General features: G+C 45.6%; 2 protein-coding genes across 2 annotated transcripts in view; one reads left to right on the forward strand and one right to left on the reverse strand.

The window, feature by feature from the left end:
* Positions 1-1,821: 1,821 nt before the first annotated feature.
* pmpcb (peptidase, mitochondrial processing subunit beta) lies at positions 1,822-13,776 on the forward strand (the record flags this gene model as incomplete). The annotated part of the gene is made up of 13 exons (XM_080851526.1): positions 1,822-1,935; positions 2,384-2,521; positions 4,560-4,646; positions 4,781-4,910; positions 5,381-5,579; positions 6,958-7,037; positions 9,842-9,951; positions 10,163-10,306; positions 10,606-10,766; positions 11,210-11,295; positions 12,474-12,562; positions 12,909-12,984; positions 13,438-13,776. 13 exons carry the CDS (start codon positions 1,822-1,824, stop codon positions 13,500-13,502), a joined length of 1,479 nt encoding a protein of 492 aa, XP_080707652.1. The 3' UTR covers positions 13,503-13,776.
* Position 13,777: 1 nt separating this feature from the next.
* The window catches only part of dnajc2 (DnaJ (Hsp40) homolog, subfamily C, member 2), an 18,630-nt gene continuing 9,907 nt past the window's right edge, over positions 13,778-22,500 (reverse strand). The window contains exons 10-17 of the mRNA XM_080851522.1: positions 22,081-22,230; positions 21,794-21,882; positions 21,367-21,436; positions 20,950-21,131; positions 20,533-20,633; positions 19,535-19,645; positions 18,806-18,963; positions 13,778-13,914 (exon numbers count right to left, since the gene is read on the reverse strand). Of these exons, the coding sequence (XP_080707648.1) occupies positions 13,846-13,914; positions 18,806-18,963; positions 19,535-19,645; positions 20,533-20,633; positions 20,950-21,131; positions 21,367-21,436; positions 21,794-21,882; positions 22,081-22,230 (930 nt within the window). The 3' untranslated portion in view covers positions 13,778-13,845. The remainder of the gene's footprint in view (positions 13,915-18,805; positions 18,964-19,534; positions 19,646-20,532; positions 20,634-20,949; positions 21,132-21,366; positions 21,437-21,793; positions 21,883-22,080; positions 22,231-22,500) is intronic.

Below are 22,500 nucleotides of genomic sequence, written 5' to 3' on the forward strand. Positions count from 1 at the left end.
ACACACACACACACACACACACACACACACACTCACACACACACACACACACACACACACACACACACACACACACACACACTTTCCCTTTGGTCTATTTCCATTGCGTTTGACACACACACACTCACTTTCCCCTGAGATGTAGTCAGATTGTACCAGGAAGAAGTAAATAAATAAAAGGGCTGTCTCTGACGTGCGAGGCTCCCTGAATTTCAAGGATGGCAGTTTTGTACAAGGTCGCGAGAAGCTTATCACCTCTGGTCTAAACATGCTCTTGCACATATACAGGCTAAGTGGCACCTAATAATCTAAGTTACACACAAAAAAGGCCTGCTTACATAAGTACATGATTCATATAAGGTAATTAATAACACAAGGCACTTATATTAATATTATTATATTCATTAACAGTGTTTTGAAATTATCTCCATCACTTCTGTACTGTCATGTTGATGCAAGCGAAGATGCTGGAGTTGGCAACGCTCCGTTTCACCCCTGTCAAGGGAAGGGAGGGTATTCCCAGTCTACTGCCCCATCCCCCCGCCACACACACACACTGCTGTACACTAACTGTATGGTGATGAACACATTATTGTTGGTTTTATTATTGACAAAATGTACATTTTCGTAAAAAAGGTGCTTAACAGAGCCAGGGTGACAGGGCCAAGGAAAAACTCCCTGTTAATCAGGAAGACACCTTATGAAGAACCACAGCATATAAGGCTGCTTGCTTGAAGCCCATTCTCTGATAAAAAAAAAAAATGTATTATTATTGTTATTATTATTAATAATAATTATTTCTGAGTTGTATAATGTGTTTTGTTTATTTACTTCAGTCTGTTTTGTTTTGTTATGGTTTGTTTATTTGTTGTTCATCTGTATTATGTACCCTCAATCAGGGCATTGCTGCAAAAGAGCTCAGTCAATCCTGCCTGAATAACTAATTATTCCATCCCACTGCCCATCCTTTTCCATCCTATTCTACATTTTTCTACTTTTTTTTACTGGCTACACTAGCCCCTTGGGCTGTCTTTACTTTATTTAAGTATTTATATCACTTTATACTATCCCCACCACACACACAAGCACAGGACTCTTTGCACTATCCACACATGCACATGAACACTTTTGCACTACTTTCCACTACTTGCAGCTCTGTCACAAGTAAAGCACAATGTTATATGGTATATGTAAACACCCCACCCCCATGTCTACATGTTCTCCCTATGTGTATTGTTTTTTTGTTTTTGTATTGATTGTGATTTTTGTATTTATTGTGATTGTGATTCATGTTTGTTTGTACGTGTAAGATACTGGATGACCTTAATTTCCCTCGGGATCAATAAAGTATCCATCTATCTATCTAATGATGATGATGAAGCCGGAGAGCGGTAGTGGATTGTGACAGGTGTGATGGTTTTTTGATGCATTATACATGACTATGGGACGCATAGACATAACTTTACATAACTTTACACAACTATGGGACGCACTAAAAAGGAATGTCTTTCGCCTCGATTTGAATATGGCAAGGGTGTCAGCATCTCGTGAGTGTGACGCTCATATTCATTTGCTGGTCGAGACAGAAGAGTTTTTATCTCTTTTTAAATGATGCATGGGCGATGAAGTCACACTTTAATGTATGGTTTCAGAAGGGTTTGCTTCGGCCAAAATATAATCCTACAAAATGTATATTCCCGAATTGTAATCACGAATAAAATGTAAATATTTCATCAGAAACATCACAGTTCACATCGTTTCACGTGATCTTAAACTGCTGTGTCATGGACCATTTGCCTCAGTTTGGCATTAAAGGAGCGCATGCGCAATGACGTTTCACATCAAAACAATATGGCGGCGTCCTTACAGCGTCTTGGGGCAGCTGGGAAGCACATTGTGAAGAGGAATTTATTAAAAACAACTACATTCACACGGGTAGGTCAAAGTTATATACTGAAAGGCAGCATAGTGAACATTCACGCAGACCGTGGACACAAACTTTAAATGTTGTTAGCGCTGTTAAACGCGTGGTGGCACGTCAAGCGATTGCTTACATTAGAAATAGGCTACGACTTTCCGGCTTTGACAGATCACAAAGATTTTCTAAGATCAGGTTTTCTAAGTTAGCACAAATGTTGTATCGGAAATACTTCAAAATGCATCGATATGAAATAAGTGATAGATACGTAGAACATACTATTACTATATATTAACAGGGTGTCTTATTACGTGCCGTTATTTGGCTGGTCACCAGCGTCTGTAAACCACTTGGCCATCTTCCGTTAGCTGCTAGGTATGTTGTGTAACATAAGTCTGTGCATTCTGTTGTGTAACATAAGTCTGTGCATTATGTCGTTTAACATTGGTTCTCTCTTGTTGTCAGCATAATGTGGGCACTAATCGGACCGGCAGCACCCAGGCTGCTAGTCATGTTGTCTTAAACGTCCCTGAAACTAAGGTCACTTCTTTGGAGAATGGCTTACGAGTGGCCTCCGAGAACTCCGGATTACCGACCTGCACCGTAAGTACATACTGACATACTATTATTATTAGTCTATTTCATATAAGTTACATATGATAGACGTGTGATTCTGTTTATGTCTGCATATGTTGGGGAACACAACACGGGGAGACAGTGGTACAGGAGGTAGAGTAATCAGAAGGTTGCTAGTTCGATTCCCTGATGAAGCGTCCTTGAGCAAGACACTGAACCCCTAATTGCTCCTGACGTGCAGTGTGACATCAGGCTAAAATGTAAAATGTGTACATCCTTGTAAGTCGCGTTGGATAAAAGCGTCTGCTAAATGACTAAATGTTAATGTCTGACAAGTGATTCTGTGTACGCCTGCATATGTTGCCGTTATGATCCTCAGCTCAAATGAGGCATGAGTGCCTTAAAGGGATAGTTCGGTTTTTAAGACATGAAGTTGTATGGCATCTACATCACCAGTGTAATGCAATCCACGCTGACTTACCTCCGACAGCGTTTTGTGAGCAGAGTTGTCGTCCAGTTTTGGTCAAACCGAAAGTAGTCCGGCAGGTTTCTAGACCCAGGAAAATAAAACGTTTCTCTTCCCAAAACATTATGTGTTCAAAAGAGTGATATATTTGCATCCCAAAACCGTTGTAGTGGAAAAAGTCACACCTCGTTATCACTTGGCCCTATTTTCAATACGCTCGATAATGCAATCTCACAGCTAGAGTCTACCTCTTTGAACGTCCATCACAGGAAAACGATGAAAACTGAGACAACATTTGATAAAATTGACATAAAGCATCGTTTTCCTGTGATGGACGTTTCTCTCAGGCAACTTTGGTGAATCAAACTTTCGCGAATCAACTTTCGAGAATCAAAGAGGTAGACTCTGATGTAGATGCCATACAACTTCATGTCTTAAAAACCGAACTATCCCTTTAAAGTGTTCAATATGAGGAGGATGAGGATACCCCTCAAAGCAGGGGACCGTTCTGCTCCTGAATTAAGCTGTTCTCCTTCTTTGTGTCCTCTGTGTCATCCTCTCCCCTCCTCCTCCTCACCTCTTCCTCACCTCTTCTCTCCTGCCCTCTCCTCTGTGTCCTCTTCTCTTCTCTTCTCCTCCTCTCTTTTCTGTGATCTCTTCTCTTCTCTTCTCTCCTCCTCCTCTCTTCTCTGTGTCCTTCTCTCCTCTTCTCTTCTCTTCTCTCCTCCTCCTCTCTTCTCTGTGTCCTTCTCTTCTCTCCTCCTCCTCTCTTCTCTGTGTCCTCTTCTCTTCTCTTCTCTCCTCCTCCTCTCTTCTCTGTGTCCTTCTCTTCTCTCCTCCTCCTCTCTTCTCGTCTCTTCTCTCCTCCTCCTCTCTTCTCTGTGTCCTTCTCTTCTCTCCTCCTCATCTCTTCTCGTCTCTTCTCTCCTCCTCCTCTCTTCTCGTCTCTTCTCTCCTCCTCCTCTCTTCTCTGTGTCCTTCTCTTCTCTCCTCCTCATCTCTTCTCTGTGTCCTTCTCTTCTCTTCTCTTCTCTCCTCCTCATCTCTTCTCTGTGTCCTTCTCTTCTCTTCTCTTCTCTTCTCTTCTCTCCTCCTCCTCTCTTCTCTGTGTCCTTCTCTTCTCTCCTCCTCCTCCTCTCTTCTCTGTGTCCTTCTCTTCTCTTCTCTTCTCTTCTCTCCTCCTCCTCTCTTCTCTTCTCTCCTCCTCTCTTCTCTTCTCTGTGTCCTTCTCTTCTCTTCTCTGTGTCCTTCTCTTCTCTCCTCCTCCTCTCTTCTCTGTGTCCTTCTCTTCTCTCCTCCTCTTCTCTTCTCTCCTCCTCCTCTCTTCTCTGTGTCCTTCTCTTCTCTCCTCCTCCTCTCTTCTCTGTGTCCTTCTCTTCTCTCCTCCTCCTCTCTTCTCTGTGTCCTTCTCTTCTCCTTCTCTTCTCTTCTCTTCTCTTCTCTTCTCTTCTCTTCTCTTCTCTTCTCTTCTCTTCTCTTCTCTTCTCTTCTCTTCTCTTCTCTTCTCTTCTCTTCTCTTCTCTTCTCTTCTCTTCTCTTCTCTTCTCTTCTCCTCTCCTCTCCGTGTGTGTGTGTGTGTGTGTGTGTGTCTCTCCTCAGGTGGGTCTGTGGATCGATGCTGGGAGTCGCTATGAGAACGCCAGGAACAACGGCACAGCACACTTCTTAGAACACATGGCCTTTAAGGTGCGATTCAGAGAACGTGGATACACACACACACACACACTTCTTAGAACACATGGCCTTTAAGGTGCGATTCAGAGAACGAGGATACACACACACACACACACACACTAATTAATGTGTGTCTGTCTCTAAAGGGGACGAGGAAGCGCTCTCAGCTGGACCTGGAGCTTGAGATAGAGAACATGGGGGCGCACCTGAACGCCTACACCTCACGGGAGCAGACCGTCTACTACGCCAAGGCCTTCTCCAAGGACCTCCCCCGGGGTAGGAAGGCTGTGTGTGTGTGTGTGTGTGTGTGTAAGGCTGTTTGTAAGGTTGTGTGTGTGTGTGTGTGTGTGTGTGTGTGTGTGTGTGTCTGTGTGTGTGTGTGTGTGTGTGTAAGGCTGTTTGTAAGGTTGTGTGTGTGTGTGTAAGGCTGTTTGTAAGGTTGTGTTTGTGTGTGTGTAAGGTTGTGTGTGTGTGTGTGTGAGCGGCTGTGTGTAAATCTGTGTGTGTGTGTGTGTGACGCTGTTTGTGTGTGAGGCTGTGTGTGAGGCTGTGTGTATGTGTGTGTAAGGCTGTGTATAAGGTTGTGTGTGTGTGTGTGTGTAAGGCTGTGTGTGTGTGTGTAAGGCTGTGTGTAAGGCTGTGTGTGTGTGTGTGTGTAAGGCTGTGTATAAGGTTGTGTGTGTGTGTGTGTGTGTGTGTGTGTGTGTAAGGCTGTGTATAAGGTTGTGTGTGTGTGTTCCCCTCAGCTGTGGAGATCCTTGCTGACATCATCCAGAACAGCATGCTGGGGGAGGCGGAGATCGAGCGGGAGAGGGGCGTCATCCTCCGGGAGATGCAGGAAGTGGAGACCAACCTACAGGAAGTGGTCTTTGATTACCTGCACGCCACGGCCTATCAGGAGACGGCTCTGGGCAGGACCATCCTGGGACCCACGGAGAACATCAAGTATGTCTGTTCTAGACTACCATACTAGACTATACTATACTAAACTACACTAGACTATACTACACTACCATACTAGACTATACTATACTAAACTACACTAGACTATACTACACTACCATACTAGACTACTATACTTCAGTACTAGACTAGACTATACTACACTAGACTACTATTCTTCAGTACTAGACTACTATACTACACTACTACACTAGACTACTATACTAGACTATCCTACACTACTATTCTACAATACACTACTATACTAAACTACACTAGACTATACTACACTACTACACTAGACTATACTACACTACTACACTAGACTACTACACTACTACACTAGACTATACTACACTACTACACTAGACTACTACACTACTACACTAGACTATACTAAACTACACTAGACTATACTACACTACTACACTAGACTACTACACTACTACACTAGACTATACTACACTACTACACTAGACTACTACACTACTACACTAGACTATACTAAACTACACTAGACTATACTACACTACTACACTAGACTACTACACTACTACACTAGACTTCTATACCACTAGACTATACTATACACTACTATACCATTACACTATACTTTACCCTACTACATTACATTATACTACTATACTAGACTGCTATACTAGAGTACTAAACTACACTACACCATACTAGACTACTATACTACCCCATAACAATATACTTGACTTTAATACACTGTACTAGACTTTACTTTACCCTACTACAATACATTATACTAGACAGTACTATACAACACTATACGATACTACTATGCTTGAGTACTATACTTTATTATACTAAACTGTACTTTATAATACTAGACTAGACTATACTATGCTTTGTAATACTAGACTATATACTATATTATATCTTTACTACACTAGTAAATTATATCTATACTAAACCACTATACTGTGCTTTGTATGTTTTCATCTGTTCAGTAGTACTGTGGGACCATGAGCTAATGCTAACTGGCGTGAGCTAACCCCGTGTTCAGTAGTAGTGTGGGACCATGAGCTAATGCTAACTGGCGTGAGCTAACCCCGTGTTCAGTAGTAGTGTGGGACCATGAGCTAATGCTAACTAGCGTGAGCTAACCCCGTGTTTAGTAGTAGTGTGGGACCATGAGCTAATGCTAACTAGCTTGAGCTAACCCCGTGTTCAGTAGAACTGTGGGACCATGAGCTAATGCTTACTAGCGTGAGCTAACCCCGTGTTCAGTAGAACTGTGGGACCATGAGCTAATGGTAACTAGCGTGAGCTAACCCTGTGTTCAGTAGAACTGTGGGACCATGAGCTAGCGGTAACTAGCGTGAGCTAACCCCGTGTTGTTTTAATTCCACAGGACCATAAACAGGGGAGACCTGGTGGAGTACATCACCAGCCACTACAAGGGACCCCGGATAGTCCTGTCAGCAGCCGGAGGTGGGACTCACACACACACGCACACACACACACAAACACACACACACACACACACCAGACTCACACTCACACTCACACTCACACACAAGACTCACACACCTGAGCTCTAACCAGCTAACGAGCTCACGCGCACACCTCTACACTAACCATAACGATCTGATTGATCTGTTGTTCAGGTGTGAATCATAGCGAGCTGATCGATCTGATTGATCTGATGTTCAGGTTTGAATCATAATGAGCAGATTGATTTGATTGATCTGTTGTTCAGGTGTGAATCATAACGAGCTGATTGATCTGATTGATCTGTTGTTCAGGTGTGAATCATAACGAGCTGATTGATCTGATTGATCTGTTGTTCAGGTGTGAATCATAACGATCTGATTGATCTGTTGTTCAGGTGTGAATCATAACGAGCTGATCGATCTGATTGATCTGTTGTTCAGGTGTGAATCATAACGAGCTGATTGATCTGATTGATCTGATGTTCAGGTGTGAATCATAACGAGCTGATCGATCTGATTGATCTGTTGTTCAGGTGTGAATCATAACGAGCTGATCGATCTGATTGATCTGTTGTTCAGGTGTGAATCATAACGAGCTGATCGATCTGATTGATCTGTTGTTCAGGTGTGAATCATAACGAGCTGATCGATCTGATTGATCTGTTGTTCAGGTGTGAATCATAACGAGCTGATTGATCTGTTGTTCAGGTGTGAATCATAACGAGCTGATCAATCTGATTGATCTGTTGTTCAGGTGTGAATCATAACGAGCTGATTGATCTGTTGTTCAGGTTTGAATCATAACGAGCTGATTGATCTGTTGTTCAGGTGTGAATCATAACGAGCTGATTGATCTGTTGTTCAGGTGTGAATCATAACGAGCTGATTGATCTGTTGTTCAGGTGTGAATCATAACGAGCTGATCAATCTGATTGATCTGTTGTTCAGGTGTGAATCATAACGAGCTGATTGATCTGTTGTTCAGGTGTGAATCATAACGAGCTGATTGATCTGTTGTTCAGGTGTGAATCATAACGAGCTGATTGATCTGTTGTTCAGGTGTGAATCATAACGAGCTGATCAATCTGATTGATCTGTTGTTCAGGTGTGAATCATAACGAGCTGATCAATCTGATTGATCTGTTGTTCAGGTGTGAATCATAACGAGCTGATTGATCTGATTGATCTGTTGTTCAGGTGTGAATCATAACGAGCTGATTGATCTGATTGATCTGTTGTTCAGGTGTGAATCATAACGAGCTGATTGATCTGATTGATCTGTTGTTCAGGTGTGAATCATAACGAGCTGATTGATCTGTTGTTCAGGTGTGAATCATAACGAGCTGATTGATCTGATTGATCTGTTGTTCAGGTGTGAATCATAACGAGCTGATTGATCTGATTGATCTGTTGTTCAGGTGTGAATCATAACGAGCTGATTGATCTGTTGTTCAGGTGTGAATCATAACGAGCTGATTGATCTGTTGTTCAGGTGTGAATCATAACGAGCTGATCAATCTGATTGATCTGTTGTTCAGGTGTGAATCATAACGAGCTGATTGATCTGTTGTTCAGGTGTGAATCATAACGAGCTGATTGATCTGTTGTTCAGGTGTGAATCATAACGAGCTGATTGATCTGTTGTTCAGGTGTGAATCATAACGAGCTGATTGATCTGTTGTTCAGGTGTGAATCATAACGAGCTGATCAATCTGATTGATCTGTTGTTCAGGTGTGAATCATAACGAGCTGATCAATCTGATTGATCTGTTGTTCAGGTGTGAATCATAACGAGCTGATTGATCTGATTGATCTGTTGTTCAGGTGTGAATCATAACGAGCTGATTGATCTGTTGTTCAGGTGTGAATCATAACGAGCTGATTGATCTGTTGTTCAGGTGTGAATCATAACGAGCTGATCAATCTGATTGATCTGTTGTTCAGGTGTGAATCATAACGAGCTGATTGATCTGTTGTTCAGGTGTGAATCATAACGAGCTGATCAATCTGATTGATCTGTTGTTCAGGTGTGAATCATAACGAGCTGATTGATCTGTTGTTCAGGTGTGAATCATAACGAGCTGATCAATCTGATTGATCTGTTGTTCAGGTGTGAATCATAACGAGCTGATCAATCTGATTGATCTGTTGTTCAGGTGTGAATCATAACGAGCTGATCGATCTGATTGATCTGTTGTTCAGGTGTGAATCATAACGAGCTGATTGATCTGATTGATCTGTTGTTCAGGTGTGAATCATAACGAGCTGATTGATCTGTTGTTCAGGTGTGAATCATAACGAGCTGATTGATCTGTTGTTCAGGTGTGAATCATAACGAGCTGATTGATCTGATTGATCTGTTGTTCAGGTGTGAATCATAACGAGCTGATTGATCTGTTGTTCAGGTGTGAATCATAACGAGCTGATTGATCTGTTGTTCAGGTGTGAATCATAACGAGCTGATTGATCTGTTGTTCAGGTGTGAATCATAACGAGCTGATTGATCTGTTGTTCAGGTGTGAATCATAACGAGCTGATTGATCTGTTGTTCAGGTGTGAATCATAACGAGCTGATTGATCTGTTGTTCAGGTGTGAATCATAACGAGCTGATTGATCTGTTGTTCAGGTGTGAATCATAACGAGCTGATTGATCTGTTGTTCAGGTGTGAATCATAACGAGCTGATTGATCTGATTGATCTGTTGTTCAGGTGTGAATCATAACGAGCTGATCGATCTGATTGATCTGTTGTTCAGGTGTGAATCATAACGAGCTGATCGATCTGATTGATCTGTTGTTCAGGTGTGAATCATAACGAGCTGATTGATCTGGCCAAGTTCCACTTCGGGAAGCTGCTGGCTGCAGAGAGAGAAGCTCCGCCTCTTCCTCTTTGCAAGTTCACAGGAAGTGAGGTAAACAGGAAGCACTTGTGTCTGTGTCTGTGTCTGTGCGTGTGTCTGTGCGTGCGTGCGTGCGTGCGTGCGTGTCGGTGTGTGTGTGTGTGTGTGTGTGTGTGTGTGTGCGTGTGTCTGTGTGCTTGTGCGTGTGCGTGTGCGTGTGTGTCCGTGTCCGTGTCCGTGTGTGTGTGTGATGTCTAATTCAGATGTATGTTGTGTTAATCAGATCCGTGTCCGTGACGACAAGATGCCTCTGGCCCACATAGCGGTTGCCGTGGAAGCGGTGGGCTGGTCTCACCCCGACACTATCCCCCTCATGGTGGCCAACACACTCATAGGCAACTGGGACCGCTCCTTTGGAGGGGGCGTGGTACGTGATGTTCATCTCTCTCACACACACACACACACACACACACACACACCCACACTCACTCACTCACTCACTCACTCACTCACTCAAACGCACACACACACACTTAAACACACCTCTTATGCTCACACACGCTCACACAGCGGTCAGTAGTAATCTCTCTCTATCTCCCTCCCTCTCTCTCCTCTCTCTTCATCTCTCTCCCCCTCCCTCTCTCCCCCTCTCTCTTCACCTCTCTCTCTCTCCCTCTCTCTCTCTCTCCCTCTCTCCCCCTCTCTCTCTCTTCATCCCTCTCTCAGAACCTGTCCAGTAAGTTGGCTCAGCAGGCGTGTCTGGGTAATCTGTGCCACAGCTTCCAGTCCTTCAACACCTGCTATACCGACACCGGCCTCTGGGGGCTCTACATGGTGTGTGAGCCGGGCACCGTCGAAGAGATGATGCACTACACGCAACAGGAGTGGTGAGTGGACACACACGCACACACACACACACATACACAAGCACACACACACACACAGTCGAGGAGATGATGCACTACACACAACAGGAGTGGTGAGTGGACACACACACACACACACGCACGCACGCACACGCACACACAGTCGAGGAGATGATGCACTACACACAACAGGAGTGGTGAGTGGACACACACACGTGGTCAGACACTCAAAGGACCGAAGGACAATATTGTGCTTTTACTTGTACAAGGTGTTGAATATGATCCGCAGTCAAGTATAGTGCTTCTGCCTTTTTCTATAATGAATGTATCTTAATTACTGGATCGCCTTTCTGTATTCATCGGGTTTGAATTGCTTTGGGAAAGTTCTGTAAACTCTCAGACTTTATATTGGGTTCTGGATGTTGCTGTGAGTTAGACATGTTGGGTTCTGTGGTTCTGTTCAGGATGTTCCTGTGCACGTCTGTGAGTGAGACTGAAGTGGACCGGGCCAAGAACCTTCTCAAGACCAACATGCTGCTTCACCTGGACGGTGAGCGTCACACACACACACACACACACACACATTCCGCTCTTATGCTCGCTCACACACACACACACACACACACACATTCCCCTCTTATGCTCGCTCACACACACACACACACACACACACCTCTCTCTCACCTGGACAGAGAGCGTGATGACTCGCTCTCACACACAAACACACACACACACACACACTCCTCTCTCTCTCCTGGACGGTGAGTGTGATGACTCATACAGGTGGTTGTTTTTCAAGTTCATGAGGTTTAGTAATTATTAGTCATAAGCTTAATGATGGAACAGAAGGTATGTAATATGCAGTGACTAGAATGTGTACTTACACTTACATGTGCTTAACACTCAAATTTACCGTTATATTAGAACGTGTACTTACTCTAACATGTGCTTAGAACGTGTACTTACTCCAACATGTGCTTAACACACTAGACATGTACTTACTCTAACATGTGCTTAGAACGTGTACTTACTCTAACATGTGCTTAAAACTCTAGATTGTGTACTTACTCTTACATGTGCTTAACACTCTAGATCGTGTACTTACCTTAACATGTGCTTAACACTCTAGACATGTACTTACTTTAACATGTGCTTAGAAAGTGTACTTACTCTAACATGTGCTTAACACTCTAGAACGTGTACTTACTCTAACATGTGCTTAACACTCTAGAACGTGTACTTACTCTAGCATGTGCTTAACACTCTAGAACGTGTACTTACTCTAACATGTGCTTAACACTCTAGAACGTGTACTTACTCTAGCATGTGCTTAACACTCTAGAACGTGTACTTACTCTAGCATGTGCTTAACACTCTAGAACGTGTACTTACTCTAACATGTGCTTAACACTCTAGAACGTGTACTTACTCTAACATGTGCTTAACACTGTAGAACGTGTACTTACTCTAGAATGTGCTTAACACTCTAGAACGTGTACTTACTCTAGCATGTGCTTAACACTCTAGAACGTGTACTTACTCTAGCATGTGCTTAACACTCTAGAATGTGTACTTACTCTAACATGTGCTTAGAACGTGTACTTACTCTTACATGTGCTTAACATTCAAGTTTACCCTGTTATATAACACTTCCAATGAAGGGAGGAGTTGTAAACACCTGTGGGTTCAAAACGTAAAGTTGTGTGTGTGTGTCCCCTCCCTCCACAGGCTCCACCCCTATCTGTGAAGACATCGGCAGGCAGATGCTGTGCTACAACCGCAGAATCCCCTTACATGAGCTGGAGGCCCGCATAGACGTGAGTAACACACACACACACACACAACCTGGAGGTCTGCATACACTCGAGTAACACACTTAAACACACACACACAAAACCTGGAGGTCCGCATACACTTGAGTAACACACTTATATACACATGTAGCAGTAGCCAGTGGATACAGCGCTGTAAACTGCGCTCAACACAACGCAGCTTACATAGACGTGTGACACACACAAGATGCAAGCTCATAGAAATAAGACTCACTTAAGCAAAGCCTGTGTGTTAAAGAACATGTTAGAAATTCTATATGTAAATGTTAACGTTATTTACTTCAGTTTTTGTATTTGTCTAAAAGTTATCTTGTTTCTGTCTTTCCCAAAGGCCATCAGTGCAGACACCATCAAGGATGTGTGCACCAAGTACATCTACAACAAATCCCCCGCCATCGCTGCAGTTGGTACGTTCCACTCTAAACCATGTTCCTCCCACCCCTCTGCTATTGGTTTATCCCACCCCTCTGCTATTGGTTTATCCCACCCCTCTGCTATTGGTTTTTCCCAACCCTCTGCTATTGGTTTTTCCCAACCCTCTGCTATTGGTACATCCCACCCCTCTGCTATTGGTTTTTCCCAACCCTCTGCTATTGGTACATCCCACCCCTCTGCTATTGGTTTTTCCCAACCCTCTGCTATTGGTACATCCCACCCCTCTGCTATTGGTTTTTCCCAACCCTCTGCTATTGGTTTTTCCCAACCCTCTGCTATTGGTATATCCCACTGTGACAAGCCTACAAGCATTACTCTGATTACTCTACCTGTCTCATCAAATCAGTCCTATGTGCTACTTCAACATGCGTTTAAACGGAAGTGTGTGTTCTGTCGTGTGTGTGTGTGTCGTGTGTGTGTTACAGGCCCGATTGAGCAGCTGCCTGACTACAACCGCATCCGAAGTGGCATGTACTGGCTCAGGACCTGAGAGAGAGCGGGAGCGGCTCAAAACACACACACACACACACACACACACAGTTAATGTTACCTTCCACAGGATACGATCAATGTCAGATCTGCTGCTGAGGTGGTTGCTAGTGAGTCATATGTGATGTCATCAACCATAGAAGCTAGTCACCTGACACCAGGACATGTGTGTGTGTGTTAAACACCTGTTAAGTAAAGACAGTATTTGTTGTTTTCTGTAGATTTCCTTTAAATTTTATTATAAAATAAAGACCAACACAATAATGTTAAAAGAACAGAGGCTGCGGCTGGGTGTGTGTGTGTGTTCAGGTGTTTTCCTCGTCTTTCGTCATCTTGTGTGTGTTTCATTTCTTAGTCTTTCCTGCAGTCTGCTCCTGAGCCGCCTTCTTGGCTTTCACCATCTCAACCAGCTCCTGGGGGGAGGACACACAGAGAGAGAGAGACAGACAGTTAGGGGGAGAGCGAGACAGACAGTTAGGGGGAGAGAGAGACAGACAGTTATAGAGAGCGACAGACAGTTAGAGAGACAGTTAGAGAGAGAGATAGACAGTTAGGGGGAGAGAGATACAGGGAGAGAGACAGACAGTTAGGGGGAGAGAGATACAGAGAGAGAGACAGACAGTTAGGGGGAGAGAGATACAGGGAGAGAGACAGACAGTTAGGGGGAGAGAGATACAGGGAGAGAGACAGACAGTTAGGGGGAGAGAGATACAGAGAGAGAGACAGACAGTTAGGGGGAGAGAGATACAGAGAGAGAGACAGACAGTTAGGGGGAGAGAGATACAGAGAGAGAGACAGACAGTTAGGGGGAGAGAGATACAGAGAGAGAGACAGACAGTTAGGGGGAGAGAGATACAGAGAGAGAGACAGACAGTTAGGGGGAGAGAGATACAGAGAGAGAGACAGACAGTTAGGGGGAGAGAGATACAGAGAGAGAGACAGACAGTTAGGGGGAGAGAGATACAGAGAGAGAGACAGACAGTTAGGGGGAGAGAGATACAGAGAGAGAGACAGACAGTTAGGGGGAGAGAGATACAGAGAGAGAGACAGACAGTTAGGGGGAGAGAGATACAGAGAGAGAGACAGACAGTTAGGGGGAGAGAGATACAGAGAGAGAGACAGACAGTTATGGGGAGAGAGATACAGAGAGAGAGACAGACAGTTAGGGGGAGAGAGATACAGAGAGAGAGACAGACAGTTAGGGGGAGAGAGATACAGAGAGAGAGACAGACAGTTAGGGGGAGAGAGATACAGAGAGAGAGACAGACAGTTAGGGGGAGAGAGATACAGAGAGAGAGACAGACAGTTAGGGGGAGAGAGATACAGAGAGAGAGACAGACAGTTAGGGGGAGAGAGATACAGAGAGAGAGACAGACAGTTAGAGAGAGAGACAGACAGTTAGGGGGAGAGAGACAGACAGACAGACAGGAGAGAAAGAGACAGACAGTTAGGGAGAGAGAGAGAAACAGACAGACAGTTAGGGGGAGAGAGAGACAGACAGTTAGGGGGAGAGAGAGACAGACAGAGAGAGAGACAGACAGTTGGGGGAGAGAGAAACAGACAGACAGATAGGGGGCGAGAGACAGACAGTTAGAGAGAGAGAGAGACAGACAGTTGGGGGAGAGAGAGAAACAGACAGACAGTTAGGGGGCGAGAGAGACAGACAGTTAGGGGGAGAGAGAGACAGACAGTTGGGGGAGAGAGAGAAACAGACAGACAGTTAGGGGGCGAGAGAGACAGACAGTTAGGGGGAGAGAGAGACAGACAGAGAGAGAGAGAGAGACAGTTAGGGGGAGAGAGACAGACAGACAGTTAGGGGGAGAGAGACAGACAGACAGTTAGAGAGAGAGACAGAGAGAGACAGTTAGGGGGATAGAGAGACAGACAGAGAGAGAGAGACAGTTAGAGAGAGACAGACAGTTAGGGGGAGAGAGATACAGAGAGAGAGACAGACAGTTAGGGGGAGAGAGATACAGAGAGAGAGACAGACAGTTATGGGGAGAGAGATACAGAGAGAGAGACAGACAGTTAGGGGGAGAGAGATACAGAGAGAGAGACAGACAGTTAGGGGGAGAGAGATACAGAGAGAGAGACAGACAGTTAGGGGGAGAGAGATACAGAGAGAGAGACAGACAGTTAGGGGGAGAGAGATACAGAGAGAGAGACAGACAGTTAGGGGGAGAGAGATACAGAGAGAGAGACAGACAGTTAGGGGGAGAGAGATACAGAGAGAGAGACAGACAGTTAGGGGGAGAGAGATACAGAGAGAGAGACAGACAGTTAGGGGGAGAGAGATACAGAGAGAGAGACAGACAGTTAGGGGGAGAGAGATACAGAGAGAGAGACAGACAGTTAGGGGGAGAGAGATACAGAGAGAGAGACAGACAGTTATGGGGAGAGAGATACAGAGAGAGAGACAGACAGTTAGGGGGAGAGAGATACAGAGAGAGAGACAGACAGTTAGGGGGAGAGAGATACAGAGAGAGAGACAGACAGTTAGGGGGAGAGAGATACAGAGAGAGAGACAGACAGTTAGGGGGAGAGAGATACAGAGAGAGAGACAGACAGTTAGGGGGAGAGAGATACAGAGAGAGAGACAGACAGTTAGGGGGAGAGAGATACAGAGAGAGAGACAGACAGTTAGAGAGAGAGACAGACAGTTAGGGGGAGAGAGACAGACAGACAGACAGGAGAGAAAGAGACAGACAGTTAGGGAGAGAGAGAGAAACAGACAGACAGTTAGGGGGAGAGAGAGACAGACAGTTAGGGGGAGAGAGAGACAGACAGAGAGAGAGACAGACAGTTGGGGGAGAGAGAAACAGACAGACAGATAGGGGGCGAGAGACAGACAGTTAGAGAGAGAGAGAGACAGACAGTTGGGGGAGAGAGAGAAACAGACAGACAGTTAGGGGGCGAGAGAGACAGACAGTTAGGGGGAGAGAGAGACAGACAGTTGGGGGAGAGAGAGAAACAGACAGACAGTTAGGGGGCGAGAGAGACAGACAGTTAGGGGGAGAGAGAGACAGACAGAGAGAGAGAGAGAGACAGTTAGGGGGAGAGAGACAGACAGACAGTTAGGGGGAGAGAGACAGACAGACAGTTAGAGAGAGAGACAGAGAGAGACAGTTAGGGGGATAGAGAGACAGACAGAGAGAGAGAGACAGTTAGAGAGAGACAGACAGTTAGGGGGAGAGAGATACAGAGAGAGAGACAGACAGTTAGGGGGAGAGAGATACAGAGAGAGAGACAGACAGTTATGGGGAGAGAGATACAGAGAGAGAGACAGACAGTTAGGGGGAGAGAGATACAGAGAGAGAGACAGACAGTTAGGGGGAGAGAGATACAGAGAGAGAGACAGACAGTTAGGGGGAGAGAGATACAGAGAGAGAGACAGACAGTTAGGGGGAGAGAGATACAGAGAGAGAGACAGACAGTTAGGGGGAGAGAGATACAGAGAGAGAGACAGACAGTTAGGGGGAGAGAGATACAGAGAGAGAGACAGACAGTTAGAGAGAGAGACAGACAGTTAGGGGGAGAGAGACAGACAGACAGACAGGAGAGAAAGAGACAGACAGTTAGGGAGAGAGAGAGAAACAGACAGACAGTTAGGGGGAGAGAGACAGACAGACAGTTAGGGGGAGAGAGACAGACAGACAGTTAGAGAGAGAGACAGAGAGAGACAGTTAGGGGGATAGAGAGACAGACAGAGAGAGAGAGACAGTTAGAGAGAGACAGACAGTTAGGGGGAGAGAGATACAGAGAGAGAGACAGACAGTTAGGGGGAGAGAGATACAGAGAGAGAGACAGACAGTTATGGGGAGAGAGATACAGAGAGAGAGACAGACAGTTAGGGGGAGAGAGATACAGAGAGAGAGACAGACAGTTAGGGGGAGAGAGATACAGAGAGAGAGACAGACAGTTAGGGGGAGAGAGATACAGAGAGAGAGACAGACAGTTAGGGGGAGAGAGATACAGAGAGAGAGACAGACAGTTAGGGGGAGAGAGATACAGAGAGAGAGACAGACAGTTAGGGGGAGAGAGATACAGAGAGAGAGACAGACAGTTAGGGGGAGAGAGATACAGAGAGAGAGACAGACAGTTAGAGAGAGAGACAGACAGTTAGGGGGAGAGAGACAGACAGACAGACAGGAGAGAAAGAGACAGACAGTTAGGGAGAGAGAGAGAAACAGACAGACAGTTAGGGGGAGAGAGACAGACAGACAGTTAGGGGGAGAGAGACAGACAGACAGTTAGAGAGAGAGACAGAGAGAGACAGTTAGGGGGATAGAGAGACAGACAGAGAGAGAGAGACAGTTAGAGAGAGACAGACAGTTAGGGGGAGAGAGATACAGAGAGAGAGACAGACAGTTAGGGGGAGAGAGATACAGAGAGAGAGACAGACAGTTATGGGGAGAGAGATACAGAGAGAGAGACAGACAGTTAGGGGGAGAGAGATACAGAGAGAGAGACAGACAGTTAGGGGGAGAGAGATACAGAGAGAGAGACAGACAGTTAGGGGGAGAGAGATACAGAGAGAGAGACAGACAGTTAGGGGGAGAGAGATACAGAGAGAGAGACAGACAGTTAGAGAGAGAGACAGACAGTTAGGGGGAGAGAGACAGACAGACAGACAGGAGAGAAAGAGACAGACAGTTAGGGAGAGAGAGAGAAACAGACAGACAGTTAGGGGGAGAGAGAGACAGACAGTTAGGGGGAGAGAGAGACAGACAGAGAGAGAGACAGACAGTTGGGGGAGAGAGAAACAGACAGACAGATAGGGGGCGAGAGACAGACAGTTAGAGAGAGAGAGAGACAGACAGTTGGGGGAGAGAGAGAAACAGACAGACAGTTAGGGGGCGAGAGAGACAGACAGTTAGGGGGAGAGAGAGACAGACAGTTGGGGGAGAGAGAGAAACAGACAGACAGTTAGGGGGCGAGAGAGACAGACAGTTAGGGGGAGAGAGAGACAGACAGAGAGAGAGAGAGAGACAGTTAGGGGGAGAGAGACAGACAGACAGTTAGGGGGAGAGAGACAGACAGACAGTTAGAGAGAGAGACAGAGAGAGACAGTTAGGGGGATAGAGAGACAGACAGAGAGAGAGAGACAGTTAGAGAGAGACAGACAGTTAGGGGGAGAGAGAGACAGACAGACAGAGAGAGACATACAGACAGACAGTTAGAGAAAGAGAGACAGTTAGAGAGCGAGACAGACAGACAGTTAGGGGGAGAGAGAGAGAGACAGACGGTTGGAGAGAGAGAGACAGACAGTTAGACACACACACACACACACACACACACACACACCTTGTATCTCCTCATGCAGTCCTTCTTGTTGCGCCCGGGCACGGCGCCGGCGATCTTCTCCCACCTCTCGGCCGTGCTGACGGGGAAGGTCTTCAGAGCCTGTTCTAGAAGCTTCTGCTCCTCCGTGGTCCAGGCCGACGCCCCGGAGTCCGCTGGGGCTGGGGGGGGGAGGAGGGGGGAGAAAGAGGGGAGACGTTGGCTCTTGGACACTGAGTGCTTGGAAAACTCACTGTTCAATCGCTGAATAGTGTGTTTGTGTGTGTGTGTGTGTGTGTGTGTGTGTTCTAACTTGGAGCAGTAATGATATAACCTAGAGCAGTAATGACTAATTGTTGTTATTGACAAAGGTGATCAAGACCAATGTAGCCTATCCGTGACCCCGCAGACCTCCCAGGATGCACTATGACCTTTGCAACACCCCGACAGTCTGAACTCTGATTGACCTCCTGGTCATGGGTGCACTTCACTTCTGGTTCCTCTGGACCTTACTGCTGCTTTTGACACTATAGATCATCATACTGTGCTACAGTGTGTGTGTGTGTGTGTGTGTGTGTGTGTGTGTGTGTGTGTGACTTACTGTCGAATCGCTCAGAGGGCACAGCACTGTCCACCTCAGTGGCTGCATGGGTATGGGTGTGTGTGTGTGTGTGTGTGTGACTCACTGTCGAATCTCTCAGAGGGCACAGCACTGTCCACCTCAGTGGCTGCATGGGTGTGTGTGTAACTCACTGTCGAATCTCTCAGAGGGCACAGCACTGTCCACCTCAGTGGCTGCGTGGGTGTGTTCCTTCTTGAACTTCTCGAAGGCTTTCTTATTAATCTCCTCCTTCTGGTGCGGGTCTGGGGGACGAACACAATACAGCAGGATATAGCTTTATTATAGTTAAATGGTATTTATTTATGGCCTGATATAGTATTATTATAGTTAAATGGTATTTATTTATGGCCTGATATAGTATAATTATGGTTAAATGGTGTTTAAATATTGCCTGATATAGTAAAAATATGGTTAAATGGTGTTTATGTATTGCCTGATATAGTATAATTATTAGTATCTGAGCTCCTTGTTGCACACTAGTTCAATTCAATTCAATTTGTATAGCGCCATAGCAATACAATTGCCTCTCGGCGCTTCACAGAGCCCAGAGCCTGAACCCCCTTAGTGCATGCACAACGGCAACAGTTGCCTAACTGTTTAGTAGAAAATCATTACAAACAAAAAAAACTCCCCAGGTGCCTCAACTGAGCAACTGGACTAATCTGCAATGCCACTGGGAGTCCATCCTGCAGAGCTAGATATAGATATAGAAATATATATGTGTATAGCTATAGATAGAGTGGTTATGATGTAATTGAGTGATTATGATGTAATAGAATGATAATGATGTAATTGAGCGGTATGATGCAATTGAGCGGTTATGATGTAATAGAGTGATTATGATGTAATAGAGCGGTTATGAGCTGTAAAAGAGTGATTATGATGTAATAGAGTGGTTATGAGCTGTAAAAGAGTGGTTATGAGCTGTAAAAGAGTGGTTATGAGCTGTAATAGAGTGGTTATGAGCTGTAATAGAGCGATTATGATGTAATAGAGTGATTATGATGTAATAGAGTGATTATGATGTAAAAGAGTGGTTATGAGCTGTAAAAGAGTGGTTATGATGTAATAGAGTGATTATGATGTAATAGAGTGATTATGATGTAATAGAGTGTTGTGCGGGACCCACCCAGCTTCTGCAGGTTCTTGGCCTTGTTGATGACGTCTTTGGCCGTCCGCTTGTAGGTGCTGGAGGAGTGGAGGTTCATGTAGTTGGCAATGACCTCCCATCTGATGGAACACACACACACACACACACACACACACACACATCAATCATTTAATGCTTGAGAGAGATGAGACAGATCCCATAAAGTGTCCAAAGTACGTCCTTTACAGAGTTCTGGACTGAAATAGGCTAAAATACATTCTGGTGGGGAACATCTCTCTCTCCCCCACACACACACACACACACACACACACACACACACACACACACACACACAGTTACAGACAGACAGACACACACACACACACAGTTACAGACACACACAGTTACAGACACACACACACACACACACAAAAACACACACACACACACACACACCTGGCGTTGGTTCCGGCAGGGAAGAGGTTGACTGCCTTGATGAGCAGCTGTAGGTCTTCATGGTTCCAGCTCCGCCCCTCGGCCCCGCCCCCTGAGCTGGCCTGTTCCGCCGCTCGTGCCGCCTGCTGGGCCTGGACCTCCGCATCACGCTCACGCTGGATACGTGTGTTCACCTCCTGCACCTACACACACACACACACACAGACACAGACACACACACACACACACACACACACAGACACAGTTACAGACACACACACCCACACAGTTACAGACACACACACACACGCACGCAGACAGTGAGTCAGTCACACACGCTGGATCAGTCTGTTCATCTTCTGCATTCACTCAAACACACACACACAGTAATAAAATGGTGATTGCAGAAATGGCGCCCTCTGGTGGCGACTCCAGTACCTGTTTCTCCAGCGCTGCTTTGCTCTCTTCTTTATTCCCGGCACCCAGCACCTCATTCAGGGCCTGCAGACTGGAGAGAGGAGAGAGGAGAGGAGAGGGAGAGAGAGAAGGGGGGAGAGAGAGAGACAGAGAGGGAGAGAAACAGAGAGGGAGAGAAAGAAAGAAAGAAAGAAAGAAAGAACACTTTCAGAACAACATGTAAGCAATGCAACACGGCATACAGAAGCCTAAACATCTTCATCATCGTCCTCACGGTCTAACCTGATCAGCTCCAGGCGATCATATAGACGGAGTGAGAGAGTGTGTGTGTGTGTGTGTGTGAGTCAGTCTCACCTGACCAGCTCCAGGCGATCACATAGAGGGAGTGAGAGTGTGTGTGTGTGTGTGTGTGTGTGTGTGTGTGTGTGTGTGTGTGTGTGAGTCTCACCTGACCAGCTCCAGGCGATCACAGAGCTTCTCCACCTCCTCCAACATCTTCACACTGTCCATGTCATTGTCAGCAAAGTAGTTGCAGTTCTACAACACATCAACACATTCAACTACACTTTCTACAAAAGAGCAGTCAACACATTCAACTACACTTTCTACAAAAGAGCAGTCAACACATTCAACGAGACATTCTGCAAAGTAGCTCCAGTTCTAGAACAGAAAACTTACAAAGATAAAACAACAAAGAACATATTTCATAAACTGCTCAAATGCTGCTGTCCTCACCTTACAGGTAGTCCTGAGTTTCGATCGCTCCTTCTTGATTGCTTTCTTCTGGATGTCCTTCTCCTTCTTGACCAGCAGGGCGGCTTGCCTGGCCTCCTCCTCCTCCTTCTCCTTGGCCAGTCGGGCAGCGTCCAGCTCCGCCTGTCGAGCCTGATGGACCCCAACCACGGATCAACATAGCACACCAACACAGCTACGCTAATATGACTATGCTAACAACATACCAGACCAACACAGCTACGCTAACAGGACTATGCTATCAACATATCACGGCTACGCTAACAGGACTATGCTAACAACATATCACACCCACACGGCTACGCTAATATGACTATGCTATCAACATACCACACCAACACGGCTACGCTAACAGGACTATGCTAACAACATATCACACCCACACGGCTACGCTAATATGAC

The sequence above is a fragment of the Sprattus sprattus genome (genome assembly GCF_963457725.1).
Source record: "Sprattus sprattus genome assembly, chromosome: 14".
NCBI classification, from domain to species: Eukaryota; Metazoa; Chordata; class Actinopteri; order Clupeiformes; family Clupeidae; genus Sprattus; species Sprattus sprattus.